General features: G+C 30.9%; 1 protein-coding gene across 1 annotated transcript in view; it reads left to right on the top strand.

Moving 5' to 3' along the window:
- CARPA (Carbonic anhydrase-related protein A) overlaps nucleotides 1-8,872 on the top strand; it is a 676,873-nt gene extending 668,001 nt beyond the window's left edge. The window contains exons 8-9 of the mRNA XM_089595651.1: nucleotides 8,698-8,749; nucleotides 8,850-8,872. Of these exons, the coding sequence (XP_089451777.1) occupies nucleotides 8,698-8,749; nucleotides 8,850-8,872 (75 nt within the window). The remainder of the gene's footprint in view (nucleotides 1-8,697; nucleotides 8,750-8,849) is intronic.
- Nucleotides 8,873-19,059: the final 10,187 nt, after the last annotated feature.

The following is a 19,059-nucleotide window of genomic DNA, read 5'->3' as shown; positions in this document are numbered from 1 at the left end:
TGTACAAATTACAAGGCACACACACATCATCTCGCACTCACAGTGACCATGCCACATAATATATGTCACTACATACGCATCTAATGTAAATTTACTTATATTCTAAGCCCCTCCTTAAATTTATATTAGAATCTCAATTTTAGTATTTTAAACTACATTCAACAAATTTCTTAGTCTTTCGAACTTTTTTCTATCTAAAGCTTTGATGAAAATATCTGCTATGTTTTCTTCTGAAACAACTTTTACAACATCAATTTTATGATTCGCATAGCTTTCGTTTTCGAAGTGATAATAAGTTTCATTGTTTTAGTAAAGTTTCCAAATCTAGCTATTGTAACATCGGTGTATCCACATTAATTTTTTTTCCCCCTTTCTTCAAACCTTTCCGTACCGATTTTATAACACGAAACGCAGGGGCCAATGTGCATCTGCAAAGAGGTGAATCACCGACAAGATTGCTCGTAGCTAAGGTACTACGACCATGCATGACTTACATACATACACGCTGGCCCATGCTGACCGGAAAAGAAATCAAATGAAGTACTTTTCAAAGCGTAAAATAATACCTTTAAAGAACTTAACTGGGAATAGCTGCGCTAAGATTTAATATTAGATATTAGTATATATAGATTGAGTATGTTAAAAACCAGGATAACTTAGAGTTAAGACCCATAGAATATGACTAATACAACCTGTGCACGCTACACCATTAGCCAGCAACAATATTACATAAGCCTACGAAAGCAATCTTATTGACTTTCAAAGAATTATCCGATTTTTACCATTCATGTTCACAGGCTCATGGTTAACTGTACAACCCTTTTGTATCGCGTTAACAATTTCATAAACATACTGCAATGGCCTAAATTGTAATCTTGTTAAAAACTGTCACTGTTTCAAATGTAAAGGAAAACGGGAAAGTCATGGCACTTCCCCCTTTTCCTGATACAGAGATGTCGAGAGAGAGTCACTCTTGCCCCCAACATGAGTAACGGAATTCCCGATTCCCCAGGGCATCCTGAGCCGACTTCCTCTCCTACAACAAGCAGAGAAGACCATAGTTGACAAAATTCTACTAACATTTCGAAATACATTTACAACTAACAACGAATGGAAACTATCCATAAACCTAAGTAAGTTAACAATATAATAGTTCACTAATAAAAAAAAACAATAGTATTTTAACCACAGAAACCGCTATTGTTAATTAATCATTGATGATTATTTATTAGTCCGATCAATGCTCACGTGTACAGGTGTAACTAGCGGAAATTCTAGCAGTTATTATAGTTATTAATATCTAAAATTAACTACTACTAAGACTATTATTAATACCACGAGGTACTGAACATCTATTTAATCAAACCTAAATATTAAGCGTTTTTCACCGCTCTTTTCAAATTGGGCTCGATGGAATGGATGAACAATGTTTACTATTCGTTAATAATGATAATACCACATCTCAATGTTAATATTAAGTTATGATAAAATCTTGTAACTTTTTGATGTAAAAGAGAAAGGAAGGGCATGACAAAGTGGATCACCTTCCCTTCTCTTGGCGCATAGAGGAGAACAAGCCAGATGTGGGATGTGCCAATTTCCGAGTAGCTAAACTAGAGCAGTTCTAGCCAATTAGATTTTTGGCTGTTATCTTTTCTTCAAAATTTTCCTCTGGCAAGTTTTCCTGCGATTTTCGAGCCAGCGCGTGACTGAGGTCCACTTTTTGCAATAAAAAGGCCTGGAGGCCCAGAGAAAAATTAGTTCGCAGTTCGGAGTTCGACTCAACTCGACTCGACTCGGCTCGACGATAGCCCTTCAAAGTAGACTGAGTAGTAAGAGTCCGCCTCTGCTACAACCCAGTCTACTGCGAAGCAAGGTACAGTCAGAGTTTAATTTCACCCTCGAATGGTTGACTAGGCAGCTAGACCTCTGCCATCTCACGGTCCGCCACGAGTGCGGTTTCAAAGCTTCGATCTCGGATACCTCGCGCTGGTTCGCTCCACTGTATACTTTAAACCAGAAATAAAAGTAAGTCAAATTGTAATATTAAAGTAAAAGTTTTTCCTTTTTCTCTCGGTTTGAAATTCGGTATCGGTGAATATCGCACTACGAATTTAAATAGACTAATTACTCCTCACGTAAGGTCTAGGACAATCGCATTTACCCCGGATGGTACTTGTGGATCCTAGACCAGTCACGAACTTAAAGCATTTTCCCCCTTACGTTACCTCTAGAGCGTAACTACCTTTGCTCGTTACGGTACTGGTAACCTCTAGATCACGAACGGGATACGATACGACACATCACACCAAGTATCCTCGATAAATTCGAGGCACGCCGCGAACAAATACATCGCATTATTGCTCGACAATCGCGTCGATTTAATCGAAACGATCGCCCTCACCCCCTTTCAAATACTCAGACAAGAAAAATAAACCTTTTAGCCCCGCGTTGCACCTACACGTCCAGTGCGAGTCCCGAGCTATTAAGCAAAAGCTTAGGCTCGAATGGTACGTTGTGCCGACGGAACAATAGGTAAAGGTCTACTACCTTATCAACTAAATTTGAAAATTAGAGTAGTCATTACGTTAACAAAAAATTTGAGTACATTTAATGGTTTATGTATTCGCACAATGTTAAAAATAGTGAAGGTGTTTAAATTTAATATTAAGGTAGAAATAATATTTAGTAAAAAAATGAAACAAATAGTTTTTTTACCACAATTACCTTAAATACTTTAAATATACCTTTATTTCTATTTGTTTTATACAGAAAGCATTTTCTTTTAGTTAAAGTTTTTGCAATGACAACAAATAAATTATAAGATCAAACTTTTAATACGGTAGGACTATATTTTAAGAAATCATTGATTTTATACGGTCAATTATATGTTGCCTCATCAGAATGTATGGCAAAGGATGGTATTGTCATACAAAACAAAAATGAAAATTGCACTGAGGTAAAAAATATTGTGTGGATCGAAACTTTTCAATCATTTATACAGTGACTTTGTCATTGTTTGTTTTGATTCTCTGTCTTGCCATGTTTCATGGGGCAATTGACTTTTTACATTACTGCAGAAAAGTTTCTTGTCCCTATATATATATACATTCATTTTCATGATTATATTACTATGATTATTATGTATGAAAAAAAGTAAAAGTCCACGTTACATAGTTTAGAAATTTTTTAGACAGACAAAAATTTTTTTAATAGTTTTATTATATTTTATCCTCAAAGTTCTAATTACTTGCTACTTTTTTGTGTTGCAATATTTTTAAGGAGTACTTTTGATTTTTATATTATATTACGAATTTCATTTTTAATATAGGGCACATTTTCATGATTTCACAAAAAGACTGATTAGCGATAATCTCCACTGTAATTATCATTTTACCATAGTATAGAATTTTATAATTACATGTATATATGTACAACATCTCATATACGCATCTACATAAAAACAACAACAAAAAAGATCAACGCACCTGTCTATTTAAGTCATGGGTGGTATAAAAAAAGCAGATAAAAATATACTACATTCGGTTAATATTACATGGAATCATTGACTCAGTTTGTACTAGTTAAAAATCTTACATGTAAATAAACGAAGTTTTGACTCCTTATAAGAAGGGGCTAAGGTGGGGGAAAGAAAATCGTGAAAAGACAATGAGTAGGGGGGGGGGGGGGCAAGCAGGCGTAAAAACGAGTTTAAAGGCAACGAATAAGGCCAATGAGGGGGCAAGAAAAGCGTGAAAAGACAATAAGAGGTGGCAAGCAGGTGCAAGAACAAATTAAGGAGCAGTGAGGGGCCAGAAGGGTGGAGGTAATCAATAATGATATTGGGTTAACACACACATATATACTAGTGAGGCTAACGCCCTCTGCTCGCTCCATGCGCCAATCCCCCAGAATAAACAAAAGAACAATGAATTTAGTCTTTGATTGAATTTTGAATCTATAGATTAATTAATTGTAAGTCATAAATCAATGATTTATTTTAAAAAGGTAGTATTTTTATGTCAACATATTAACTCCAGAAATTTTAGCTTGGTTTTTTATTACGAAGAATATACAAAGTAATAAAATTTGAGAAAAATGTTAAGATCATTTTAGGGAAGATTTTATTCTTAATAAACATAACCATGCTCTTTTACACAGAAATCTAATTTTGTTATCGAAAGATACATCTTGTAAATCATTAAGCTTACCGATTTCTGCAATTAGTCAATCAAAGAAAAATAATAATTATAAGTAAATTGCAATTCATACAGAAATGTTTTAAAATATTTACGGTAAATCAAATCCAGATTAAATAAAACTTTCAAGACGGTATACGGAGAAAAAAATAGAAATATCTTTATTTATGATCCTGATGGTTTAAAAAAATATTCCTGTACAAAACCATGATATATTAAATTATTTCTCTTCTTAAGTAAATTTTATTGATAACATGGACTTGTGATACCTTAATATTACTTCCTAAGGAATAAACAGCTAAAAAACTTTTCGTTTACCATTGGATTTGAATAATACTGACAGTTGATTTATCGATGTGAAATAGAAAAGAAAAAAATTACAAGAATATTTAATAATTTGGAATGAGGCCTCAATGATTTTAAAACGAGCATAATAAATAATCGACAGAACTTTGCGTGATTTATGTAATATAGACACTCATTTTGAGATTTCCGTAAAATTCTGACAGTTTTAAGAAAGAGTAATAGAAGTATGATTATATCTAAAAGTTATATGTTATCGTTTCTTTAATCATATTTTTATACAATAAAAAAAGATAATATTTGCTGTAAAACCCAGAATTTTAATAATTATTCTTAAAAATCGAAGAAGAAAAATAAGATCATGCAAATATTATTAAACATTTAAAACTGATAATTTATGCTTGTTCGACATATAATGTTATTTTCACTTCTTTTCAAAACAACAAAATTCTAAATCATTCACAAGAGAAGTAAACACAAACTATAGCATAGAACTTATAAAAGGATTGATAAGTCTGACGACGATATTGACAAATTTTTTATTTAAAGTTTTATTAATATTTACGAAGGTTAACCACCTCATGAGCTAAATTTATAAACAAAAGCGATTGTAATGCTAATTAGAAATTTTTAAGTTGCTGATAGTTTATCTAATGGCACAAGATTATATATTATAAAATTATTTAAACATAGCATTGCAGCTGAAGTTTTAACTGGTGCAAAAATCAAAAGTACACTTTTTATTTTACAGATAACTTTAAATACTGTAAATAAATCTTCATTACCCTTCTTTTTGTACCAAATGAAATTTCCTATAGTATTAGTATTTTCAATGACCATTCATAATAAATAAATAAATAAATCTCACGACCAGAGTTTTGACAAAAACGGTTCACCTTTAAAATAAAATTATTCTTGCAAGGTTTATTGCATGTTGCTTTATTAAGATGCAAAAGTAAAAATGGATTCATTTCATTCAAGTTAATCGTGATAATAAATTAGAAATAAAAAATATAGTTTCAAAAAAGTTTTTTAATGCAATAAAATTGTATTAAATTAACAAATTTTACGGAATAGTTTTATCTTCAAGTTTTTCTAATAATGATTTCAAGATTGAAATGTAGAACAAAAAATTCCTTTTTGAAAAGTACAAATTTTTAACTTATACTTAAAAAGCTTATGACAAATTTTTTGGTCTAGTATATGAACTGCTTGAAAAATACAAAAAAAAACGAAATAATTCTGTAAACTCTACTGAATTATTTAAATTGCTTTTTCGTGAAAAAAAGGACGAATGGCAAGAGCCAGGATTTAGATATTCAAATGATTGATCAATTGCATATTGCATTAGTATAATTTTATCATATAGTAGAATTCTACTTTCTCTACAATATCATTAACATACTTTTTAAAAATCCAATAAAAAGTCACCAGCAAGCCATTAGCAATACCCCATAGGTAGGTGGAAATTTGCTTAACATCTTAATTATGTGAATTGCACAAGAACATTTTATTTGAGATAAAGTAGAAACTTAATAAATCTTTTAACGAAAGTTTTTACCTATTGTGTAGGAAATTAAAAGTTTAAAAAAAATTAAGACCTCATCATAATAAGACAAAGTATTATTTAAATATGTAGGGGGTCAGTAGGGGCCTATGGATACGTTTTTCTGAAAGTTGTGCGAGGCAGCGGGGGGCCTCTGGATTTTTCAGAAAAATGAGGTGGTCAGTGGGGGCCACCAGGATTTTTCTAAAAACTGTGGGAGATTAGTGGAGAATTTCTTTTATTTAGTGACCAGGAGGTATGGCAAATTTCAGAATTTTTAGATTACCTTTAGATTTAAATAAGATTAAAACAGTATTTTTAGAACGTGAATCGGACAAAAAAATTAAAAGAGGTACATATTAGAATATGAAATAAAGTGTCAATTATTTCAAAGAAAGCTTTCAAAATAATAAATTAAACGTATTAACATTTTGGTAAAAAAACAATGATATTAGGCGGAGACTACAGAAAAATTTTACTGGATTTAAAAAATAACTTCATATCAGCTATTATAGAAAAACTGTGAAGGACTCTTATCATGGAAACACTTTAATATTTTTAAATTAAACAAAAATCAAAGATTGCTCAATGAAAAGTTTGCTTCGTTTTTATTAGTTATAGGAGAAGGTAAAATTAATTCTTTTATAATACCATATGAATGAAAAACGAAAGACTTTTGCTGCTAAATTTTTGATAAACAAACTTTTTTGTATTAACTGTGTTATTTAAACATCACATAACATATACACTTAATTATTAGACAATGAAATACGAAACGGTATGAAAAAAGTGGCACATTCTACAACACAGTATTGGTTATAATTATGCAACAGCACAAGGAACAAATAAATAGAAAGATGAAAATTCACAGTAAACATTAAATTAAACAAATTGGTGCAAAATGTGAAAATCGGTTTTCAAAGTTAAAAAATTTCAAAAGATATCAAAATTCAAGACATTCAATAATAAACTAATTAACTTTGGGGAAAATCCTTGACCACGAAACGGTTTAAAGTTTGAGGAATGGGTGGGTGATGGAGGATTATGGAGAGAGATTTAAGGGGGATGCGTGAAGAATTTAATGAAATATAAAAAATAGCAAGAAAACAAACGGATAACAAGGTATTTTAAAGAAATTAGTGGGTGATGGAGGAGGATTAGAGGCTCAATCCTCTTCAAATAACTACATTATATATGTTATACTGTTGTTAAAGATTAAAATAATATCACGAGCACATTAGCGCTTTCTGTCAGCTAAACGTGAACAAAGAAAATTAATTTTGCAAACCTAGTTTATGTTCGGTGCCAGTTTTAGTTGTAAGCTGTATAATATCTTCTATCTGTGTCATTTTGACAACCTTGCCTTGGTGCAATGTACTTAAGTTCAAATTCTTATCAGAAATTTTTATAAACAGGTTTAAATTGTTTTTCTCTATAATTGAAACAAAAAAAAATTGGCTGCCATACTACCTACAGCAACGCTGACAGGAGCAGCTGGCCAGGCGAGCATGTGACAACCTACTCACACAATCTTATATACTACCTGGGACAATGATAAAAACGCATTATTTTGTACACCCATGGCAACAAAAATAAAATAATAAAAGGAATACTGTAGTGTCTTGTTAACTAACTTCGTCTTTCCTGATTGGCAAGTTAACGCCAAGTTGAGGCTGAACGCTGACCACTTTATCGAGTAAACCATCCCCCATCTCATGACTTCTGGCTTCTTCAGATATCTTTCACTCGAATACAGTCTTTTCTTAATCGTACAGAATATCGTTAACAAAAGAAAATAAAACCAACCTCTATGCACACAGTGAAATGCAGTTGCAGGCCTATAACATGAAGACCTTATAATATGGCAGGCAGAGGAGAGGTTGGCAAAAGCAAGTAGTAAATGATTTACTTCATAAAAATAGTTTAATAAATCCCAATCAGTCATCTACACACAATATTAACGCAGTGCTTCACGATCATATTTTACAGCGTGCAGACGAGCTCTGCCTGCTTATGAGCTCGAGCATACACATGTAACATGAAGTGGCGTGCGCTCACAACGTATTTGAAACAGGTGTATTCTACCTCAAAGATAATATTCTCTTACTTATTTGTACGACATATTTTTTACAATTTATTAATTCAATAATATAAAAAAAACTGTTTTGTAACCATACTTGATTATTAAATATTCTTATTTAAAAAGTAATAGCACCACCTTTGATACATTGAATTGAATTTTTAAAATATCGTTTCATAGAAGGTATAATTCCATTCATATTTTTTGCAACACAGAAACATAACTTTATACTTAGGTACCTAAGCGCCCACTGACCAGTGGTTTTATATATTTGTAGTATTAATTTCTTTTATTTGAAATGCATTCAGGTCCTTTACAATTTTTTTTCTTTTTTTTTTTTTTTTAACGTTTGGATGATATAGTTTATGAATAGAGTTATATTTGTGAAGTTAATTTTTTTTTTTTTTTTAAGAAGAATCGACTGTGTTTTTTAATATTCATATTTGCTATTTGAAATCGTTAAAGTGTTAACTTTTCGTACCATTGTAATAAACTGTATTCAATTATATATTATTAATTCTGACACTACTCAAAAAGTTTTAATTAATTTCTACATGATTATATTTTAGCGATCAGAAACAGCAAAATGCCCAACGATGGCTACAGATATGCGGTACAAAGGTCTGTATTTTTTTATAAGATGTCAAACCTTTTTGCATGACTATATATTTAAGCTTAAGCATGTTATGAGGATTTAAATTCATTTTTTTCTTCTTTGCAGCAACAACATGGCCAGATGAATGAAAAGGGTGTCAGACTACTATGTAAATTACTTTATTAAAACTTACGGAACCCTATTTGCCACCACTTGACTCTTTTATAAAAGAAGTAAAAAAATGTATGAATAATAATTAATTTTAATAATACCAACTGACTGATTTATGTCTTAAAAAAATATGAAAAATGTGTTAAGTATATAAGTTTTCCAACTTTCAACTGTTTTTGTTTGAAATTTTTTCATACATTGAATAAAGTAGCTTTATTTAAACAATTAAGTAGTATAAATTTAAATTTATGTTAAAAAATCGTTAAAAATCTTACATTTCTTACCATGGGCACAAAGTGCAACTGCCGCTTTGCGCCCTTGTTATCACTTTGGGCCCACGGGCAGAAAAATTTTTTGCACCCTCCGGGCCAAAGATACTTTTCTGCCAGAGCCCAAAGAGATTTACTGAGCGCAAAATTTCACTTTGTGCCCTCCTTAAGAAAAACATTATACGCGACTTGGACACCAGCATAGAACAACTGCGTCCATCAGGCGCTCATGTTTGTACTTTGTCCTCTACTCACGGAGTGTACTAGAAGGTAAAATATAATTAGATGATTATTAGTTATTGTGTGTGTGTGTGAGTATGCCCTACGATTTCCGCTCTTGTTAATCCTAATGAGAAAGGTAGAAGGAGAATGAGAAAATACTAACAAGCTGGTAAGTATATTGTCATCATATGAGCGCAATTTTTAACAAATAGCTGATAGCTCATGGTAAGAAACGGCATCTTTCTTTAAAACGTGTCGTATAATGGCGCACTTAACTAACTGTTAACAATAATGGTTTGCTTGCTAGTTTTGATAAAAAAAAAAAAAACAGATTTTTATAAAAAATTTCACAAATATTGATGATTATAAGAAAAATTGTAAATAAATCCTCATCTTTACTATGTTTCTTAATAACTACACTGAGAGAACGTTGATGACGCTGCAGTCCCGAACGGAACGGCTACCATACCTTGTTTTGATTTCGCAGCGCCCTCACATCTTGGGAGGGCTGCTCTCCCGTTTGAGATTGCAGCCTTACCAAAAGTCGGGCAGCAACACTACCAGTACGTTATGTTGGATACCTTACCAACTAAAGTACAGCTGACACACTTCTTGTTTCGTGTGAGAGAACAACCACTGACCGCCTGTTTAATGAATCTATAATATATATCACCACCTGCTGTTTGTTTGGCTTTTTATTGTATACATTCTTGATAGGTTAAAAACTGCTTTAAACGTTTTGGCATACAGTTTCTTTCAATTACACAAGTTTTTAATTCCTTGATATGTAAATATAACACATATTTTAATCATACTGAAACATTATAAATTTATGATTTGATTTCTTTTTTTTAAGAATACTTGTTTTATTATTTCATGATTTCCTAAATTACGCATCTTTAAACACTTAGGGTATCTCCCAACCACTAAATAGAACAAATTTTTTAATTGTTAATGTAGCTGTTGTTATACAATAAAAAATGTACAGTATAATACGAGAGAAGAGTAATTTATAAGATTGAAAAGAATTACTTTATAAAATTTACTATTTTGCATTTGTGTACAAATCTAAATTTTACCATTGCATTCAAAAAACACAGAAATGTTTTTAATTTTATATTCAGTTGTAAATTTTAATAGCTTTTTAGTGCTGTTTGGAAAATTGAATATAATATCATTGAAAATTTTTTAAAAATATTTAATGCGCAATAACATAGATGCAATTGTTTGTAGCATCTTGTTTTAGGAATAGAACAAGCTTAATAAAAATTGAAATCAGATAAAAACGTAATTGTTAATTTTATATAATAATTTTTCTCTATCTTCACAAGTACCCCTATTCCATATTATCCTATCTCTTTATTATTGTATTTAATCAGGCATCTTGATAAATCCATATACATTGTGTGCAATGTAGAGGTAGGAAGCCACCGTCAGATCTGAAAAATTTATTTAAAAAAATGATAAGAAAACTTTTTTTGCTTCTGCAGTTATGAGCTTCTGATTAAAAAGAAAAAGCCATTTTTAATCAAAATCAATCGATGGAATCCCGTGGTCTTACTCACAAACTATACAAAGTTATATAGCCCATTATATCTATGCTTCTATATGTACAATATCATTAGAGACGTACCGCAAATACTTCACCTTAATAAGAGTGTCATTGTGTAAAAAATCAGAAAGTACTAGCACTAAGACGTAAGTACAAGTTGGTGAGTCCTTTATCTTATTCGGCGTAAGTGCTGTGCAAACAAAATGTATAGGTCTTGACCGGCGTGTTGGTGCACGTGCACTACTGTTTAGGAGTGGAGCGCTCCCAAAATTGGTGAAGCGTGCGTACCACGACGTTAGTCTGCTATTGTAACTACAGTTGGCGCTTCAGCGTCATCAACGCTCTCTCAGTGTAGACTGTTCTTTTTAGGGCATATATTGCAGAGAAGAACAATAATTAATTTATAAGATAAAATTATGTTTTCAGAGTGCCTAAGGTTCTTTTTAATCATTACATTGATTAATGAATATTTTTGTCAAACAAACAATACCACTTTTGACAAAATACATTTATATATACGTTTGTAGTCTATTAAAATGCTTTAAGTTTTGCTCTATACAAGTATTTGTAGTGAGATGCCTGCATGATATCAGACATGGTATTATGACAGAATTTTACAAAGAAAATGAAATGCTTAATAGCATTTAGAACTTTTCTTTATAATGAGCGATACCTGCATTTTTTTTATATTAAGTATTTGATAAAACTAATCTACAGTTTGAAACATAAATATTTCAGCTAAAGCTGATAAATTATTTATCGATCCATTATTCTGTTCTACTTTTCAGGGAAGACTAGATATTATCACGTCTTATAAAATTTGTTCTTATAACTCGCAGATACAATGATTTCATGTTTATTATTTTTTAAAATAAATAAAACGATGTCAAGTAACGTTTAATACAAATACTACGTAATCACTATAATTAATTTGCTACGTACATTTGAGAAATTACTTCATAACAAAGATAGTATATGTTTCTATTTGCTTTACGTTTATTGCAAAATTTAACTACAAGACTGGGTTTTGATTATATTAACTTTATTCAAAAATGAGAAATAAAAAAAAATCAAACGTCTTATAAAACTATTTTGTAATAGAAAATAATCACTAAAAGCATTACTTTCATTACAAACTCTCATAAAATTTATCAAGAAGTAGTTCCTTTTCCAGATTTAAGTAAATAATTTTCACATCAACTTTTGGCAAGGCAAAGAAATGACATCAAGAGAGTGTCTCAGTGTATTTAATGCTTTAAAAACACACCTTCACTTGTCTATCAAAACTATTTTTTTTTAAAACCATCAAATAATGATAGAATATTGGTAACCAAAAATTTAAATAAACGAATGTATTTTTATTTGCTCACGTTTAAACTGAATGTGATAAGCTAACCAGGAATCGTGGAAGTAATTTAAAGAATATTTTATTAATCGTTATAATAACTTTAAAAGTTATATTAACAGTTCAGTAGGAACAACTTAAAAGATTCCGTTAATTCTTAATACATTGTGCCTTTCGGAGATTTTTGTAATGAATTCCCTAAGAATTTTATTCAAGTCTTAAGCAAACGTCTATTCTCTGTGTACATGCAGTAGTAGGCTTAGTCATCTTTGGTTGACTAGAAGTTGGAAGAACTTAGCAACAGTTCGCATAACATCGGTGCATCTGGTACTGCAAGGAGCGAGACTACTAACCTTTTTACTGGATCAATCATTCCTCTCGATAATTTTGGTAGGTTAGCTAGTTTTCTAGCGTTATTCTGAATAGTCTTCATTTAAGATACCACTTTTCTAGCTATTTTCATTTGCACTGTTAATAACTTAATATCGAAATCGGTTGCTTACACACCTAATTGAGCCTCCAGGTCAATTTCTGACAAGTTTTCTGAACCATTCAGAATAAAAGATTAAAGCTAAGTCAGGTTATCAATACTAACTCGTTCAAACGTCCTTTCCAACTCATTTTTGGACCAATCTAACACTAAAATAAATTTCTGGCTAAGACTATCTGTAGGTGATAGCTGCATAGCTACAGCTTTATCACCAATCTGATCCAGGTGTTTTGGAGGAACTTCAATATATGGCATTGTAGGCATAAATAATTCCTCATTTTTATCAACATTAGTTTTTAATGTAGCTGTCCACGTACGATCGAAATCAGATTCACTCATTGAGTTCTACGAGCTTCGTAATGTTCGTGCAGAAACACACTAGGAGCAGTGTATTTAATATTTCCAGAGCCATTTACTCTGCTAGCTCTTAAACTGCAAACACAAATACTAACGGCCTATCATCTAGCATTACTGCAAGAGTTTCTTAAATTTGGTCAAAACTTTCTATAAAGTTCCTCATTCAATTGGCTTCAACACACCATCTATTCAGGCATAATACAGTTAGTCATTTTGATTGAAGTGTTAAATTATAACCTTCAATTCATATTACAGTGTTACAGAAAATAGTCTTTCGTTGAGGAAACTTTAGGATAGCATTTGATACGTCTTTTACAAGAGAAATAGAGTTGGAAATGAGCCCACATTTCTTAGCAACTTCCTGAACAACTAAGTCAAGGAAGTAATTAGAGCCAATTGTGTCAGTAGTTCCATTGGTCATCAGACCAAAAAAAGATCCAAAGTCGGAACAATCAAGAACTCTTTTGTGCAAAAGATCCATAAGATTTCCCTTACCAGCAGTCGATTCCCAAAGTGCTTAGCCTGAATGTGTAAGGTAATAGATAGAGCTTATAATGGCACCCATAGCAACACATGTAGGCTGTTGTACTTATTTCAGTTGCGTATTAAGATATACTGCTATTAACTTCCATTTTAATAACTACTAAACATACATATATATAGCTATGGTCACTAAATTTCTGTCTTTGGAGCTTCCTCAAAGCCTTTCACCAGTTCCGGATTTCCTCATAATCTTTCTTAAATCCATCTCTAATTTCTCCTGAGATTCATTATTGCCAGCCCAAATACAGTTTTTTCACCTCCCGTAATTCTCTTTATCTCTTATATCTCTAATTGTTTCATATCATTGGCTAAATAAATCTTTTTTTTCATAATCCTACATGAAACTATACATTTACTATAAAATTTTTACGTAAAAAGTTATGTTCTTTTAACGATTATATTTTTGCTTCCAATATCAGAATGTTAATTTAATTTGAGATAACTTTTAACAATTACAAATCTTTTTGCTAAAAAATTATTATATATGAGTATATAACTATCTAATACAGTTGGAATATTAAAAACATTTACATTTTTACTAACATTTTTAGTATCGTTACAAATCCTTATCGCTTACTGAATACAATGAAATCAATACAATAAAGTTTACTGAATAAGAGTTTATTCAATATACATTTCGAAAAGAAGCAAAAATTAAAATTTAACGGAAATAAAATAAAAAATTCACTAACAAATGGCAGACACTCCTGACGGTTTAGTTTGATTGAATACAAATCAAAAATTCTGTAGAATCATTAAACTATCTGAATGTTTTTGAAAACTATACCTCTAATATGGATCTGAAGATCTTAGAAGAAAATAAAAAGTTAAAGAAAATACAGCAATACGCCTATTAAACATAGTATCTTCTAAGTATTGTAAGCGATTCTTTTTAAAACTGATATCATAAAAAATATACTGCACCATTGTTGGAAAATTTAAAAAATCATATGAACATTAATTATAAACATTTTTTTAAAAGCAATATGTATATGAGTTTCGTTAATCATATTACTCAGGTCGACAAAATTAAAAAAATATAGAAATGTGTTTTTTTCAATAAAGACAGTTTTTCCGTTGTTCTTGATTCTAAAAAATATTCATACTGGAAAATAGGGGAAAAATATAGAAATTTACTACAGAAAATTTTATTGTTATTTCAAAAAACCAAGCTCTTGTGCACATGCGTCACATTTATGAAACTGGAGATAGATCACACTTATCTTTGAATTCAGTGATTTTAAGAAAAATGAACTTAAACCAAAACGATTTTACTCAAAAAGTGGCATTCTATGAAGACATTTTCAATTCACTGTATTTTCAGTGAAATGGTATTCTAATAAATAATTTTGGAAATATGTGCGAGTGAACAAAAAATATTACTTTATTGCTTATCCTCAAGGGGCATGAAAAATTTGTGTGTACAAAACAGCAGTTAATTACTTTATTTCTCGAAGTTAAAATCAAAGGCTTGGACAGTTAAAGCATTAGTGTCGCTTTCAAAAATAATGATTATTTATACAATATTTTGTTCACCTTTGGACTTCAAAAATATAAAGAATGTTTTTTTAGACATAAAATCTGAAAAAAGCGTAAAATTTAACTTTATGTCTTGCATGTAAGGCATGACCAATCTACAAGGTGCCAGAACAAAAAGTATTATTCAAACAATAGAAGTCAATTTTGCTATTGATCTGTTATATCTAACTGAGTTTTAATACTAATGTAGTATTACGGACGTGGCTTGCTCCAGTCAAGCCAGCGCCCGTGTCTTGGCACACTGGCGTACAACTGACGACACAATAGAGTGCATCTAAGAGTGCAATTAATACAGCCGCTCGTGGCGGCGGTCGTGGCTGAGCGGTCAGCGTAAAGTTTTGTGAATCATTAGTTGACGGGTTCGAGCCCCTGCTCCGCCTTTTTGGCGGAGCATTTCTCTACAATATTTCAGACTTTTTAATCCATTTATTTAATAAATCGGAATTACCTGCTCCCCATCTACTCGAGAATTCCTGAAGCTTGTTTCGTAACAGTAGTAACTTTCAATTCAAACCCACAAACCTACGTGCCACAAAATGCTTAATCAGGGACGTTAACTCGTTTTTCGATGTTAAGTGTATAACAACATTGTAGATAAAATTGATTAATATAAAAAAGGTTGTTATTAGAAGATCTATGATTTTAGTATTAAGTATTTAATCTAAAAACGTGATGTATAAAAATTAGATGGCGTAAAAAAGTTTTTTGGCTATTTACTTCTGCATATATGTAGAAATATATATGTACGATATTAAGTTTGTCGACCAACTCAAGTAATTATGATTCAAATGGGATAAAATTATGTTTGTAGCTTTAAATAAAATGTTCAACTAATAATCTATAATTACACAAGTTTTATTTAGAGGAAATATTTTGACAGCATTTTTCGTGCAGTAGTCAGAGACAAAAAATTAGTTTTTCAGCAATCACTTTTTTTTACATACTTTTTTTTACACGTTCGTATTTAAAGCCAGGGTTGTCGATCTCAATAAAGTATGACTTTATTGTATCATAAAATTCACTAAAAATTGCCATATAGACGCTCTGTAAATATAATTAATTACTGCCGGACAGATTCAAGTTGGTTGAGTGCAAAAGGAGGTGTGTGGTAAAGAGGATACATCTCCACAGGCAGGGGGGACTCCGCATTTCTCACCTCTCTGAATGATACTCTCAAACCTCCTTAAAAACAGGTCAATATACTCGTATAAACTTTTTTTTTCTATAAATTTATGGGATAATGTAGCCTACAAAACCCATATAGTTTAAATAACAGTCACTCTCATGTAATAAACATGTAAAAAGGAAAGTTACATTATTGAACTAAAGTTTTCGAGAGATCTTGCACCAGGAATCGTAAGAAAATGAATATTTCACTATGTTGGAAAAAGTTTACTGCTTTAATTACATACATAGCATAAATAATACTTTCAGCCAAAATTAAAATAATTTTTATTCCAAAATTTTTGTTGTTTTTCGTTATATTAACAACAAAGTCGATATTAAGTTCACTACTTGTATCGTTCCCCTAAGCCAATGCCCTCAGTTATCAGCGTATCTAATCTCAATCTCGCCTTTAATAAATAATCGTTTGGATTTGTTTTTAATGCATTACATGGATATACATATTTGTTACCTTAAAAAACTTATTAATTTTTATAAACATGCACGCAACTTTATGTACAAACAGTCTAAGTAAGAAAATGTTTAGGTCAAACGGTATTGATAATAGAAACTCGACGATGGATACATTGACATTATAAAACCAGCTAAAAAGTTTTTTATAAAATTAATATAAAATATTTGTTATCAATTTTTTAAATAAGAAAAATGGACACTTGAAGAAAATGAGGTGAAAAATTGATGTTGATCCAAATCTCAATAAAATGATTTAGTAAAATTTGAACGTTACATGCGTTTTCTAAAAGTTTTTGTTAGACTATCAATAATAGGACCATCTACCCCTGCATGCAATAACAAAAGAGATTGTTCACATGTATCTCCTATATTTTAAACTTTTTCAGGTCCTGATGTTTTTTTCGTAGTGGTATAAAAAGAATGATTTGATTCGATTGTTGGGTGACGACTTGCGTAAATTAATAAATTTTTAATTTTATTCTATTTTATCCTGTTATATTTCATTCCCAATGATAAAATTTTAAGACTCTTTACAGAGTCATACTCAACGAGAGTCGTTGCCTAACAAAGCTGACTGTGAACTTTTTGGCTCTTGGAAGTGTCAAGTGACAACCGAAGCGAGCCATGAAGCCTAAACACATGAAGTCAGCAAGTACCGGCCCCATAGCAAGTAAGACAAAGAAGTTTAACTGAAACTTCGTGCAAGGTGCATTTCTTTGCGCGGCATTTTAGTTAGTAGCCTGCTGCCGCTCATCAAGCACAGACGTAATAACTAATTTTCTAAGATCAACCAGACGTTCCGTCTATTTTTTTTCCTTTTCTGTTTCATTTTATATGCATACTAGTAATATAAAATAAAGTAATATAAAAGTAATTGAAAAAGGAATTTAAATTATTATAAAATAATAGATATTAAATAAATAAATAAAAAAATAAATAATTATAAATCAACGGAAAGAGGAAGTGCAGGCCATCAGAATCAATAATAGCGGAAAAAAAGGTAAGTTAATCTAGATATGATATTCAACACTCTTCTTCTTCCTTCCTTTTAATTTTTCTTAAATAAACAAATAGTTGGACTATCTGCTGTCCCGCAGCCTGTGAAGGAGCGTTAGACTGTAGTCCACAGTTTTTAGTTTTTAATTTGAAGCTAAAAACAAACTTAAATAACAATAAATGTTATTTAACAAAATTGGTAGCAGAGCGTGGTTTATGATCTCTAGCTATTTTTTTGTTTATTATATTTTCTCTTATTACTATCTTTCTCTTAAGAAACACCAAACACCATTCAATGAAGCATGTTAATGAATGACGCGTAATACCCCATATAGTACACTGTGCGCGGACGCGTGTATGCTGTGCTTTGGCGGATAGCATGGTATATGCGATATTTCGTTAAAACTAAAAAAAAAATAAATAAATAAATAAACTAGAAAAAGGGAATAATAAATATAATACTACATTAATAAATAAACGTAAAAATATAATAATGTGTTTTAAATGATAATAAAAAAATAAGAAAATAGTGACCTCTTATACTACACGCTTACAAGACAGAACAAATACACTGTTCCTACCCTGAATCTGCTAACCAGAGCGGTTCATCCCTCTTGTCCTGCTGAAATAGCGGAAATTCTATACCCAAGATCTGCTAACCAGAGCGGTCTTTCTCTTTCTACCCTGAATCTGCTAACCAGAGCGTTTTATCCCCATTAGTCCTGCTGAAATAGCGGACACTCCTTACCCTAGATCTGCTACTTGAAGCGGTCTATCAAAGAACAAATACATACACACAGAGATATTTGCCCGTAATAGTGTTAGTAGAAGAAGAATTCTTAAAAAAACGGAGTAAAGATTTAATATAATTAATGATTTCACTTATATACCCACGATTGTTTATAAAATAATATTTCATAAAACAGCCAACAAATAATTTTGCGAGTAATAAAAAAGGTAAGAAAAGTGGTAGAAAATTGTTCATGCAGGAGCTTATAAAAGAGAAAAATATTCTTAAAAAAAAATTAGATTTTATTAATAATCAGTTACAAAATTACTATAACTGTGATACATTAAACAGTAATTTATCAAAAAACAAAAAAATCGAAAAACAAGTACGTTTTAGAAAAATAATTTTTATAATTCAGAAAATAATGTTCAGTGGAAATGCGATGATTTTAAAATTCGATAAAATACACAATTTGATGAATTGA

The sequence above is a fragment of the Copidosoma floridanum genome, unplaced genomic scaffold (assembly GCF_036245765.1).
Source record: "Copidosoma floridanum isolate Cflo_tuat_1 unplaced genomic scaffold, Cflo_Japanese_pri ptg000026l, whole genome shotgun sequence".
Classification (NCBI taxonomy): domain Eukaryota; kingdom Metazoa; phylum Arthropoda; class Insecta; order Hymenoptera; family Encyrtidae; genus Copidosoma; species Copidosoma floridanum.
Note: the sequence above shows the minus strand (reverse complement) of the source record. Positions and strands in the feature narration are given on the sequence as shown.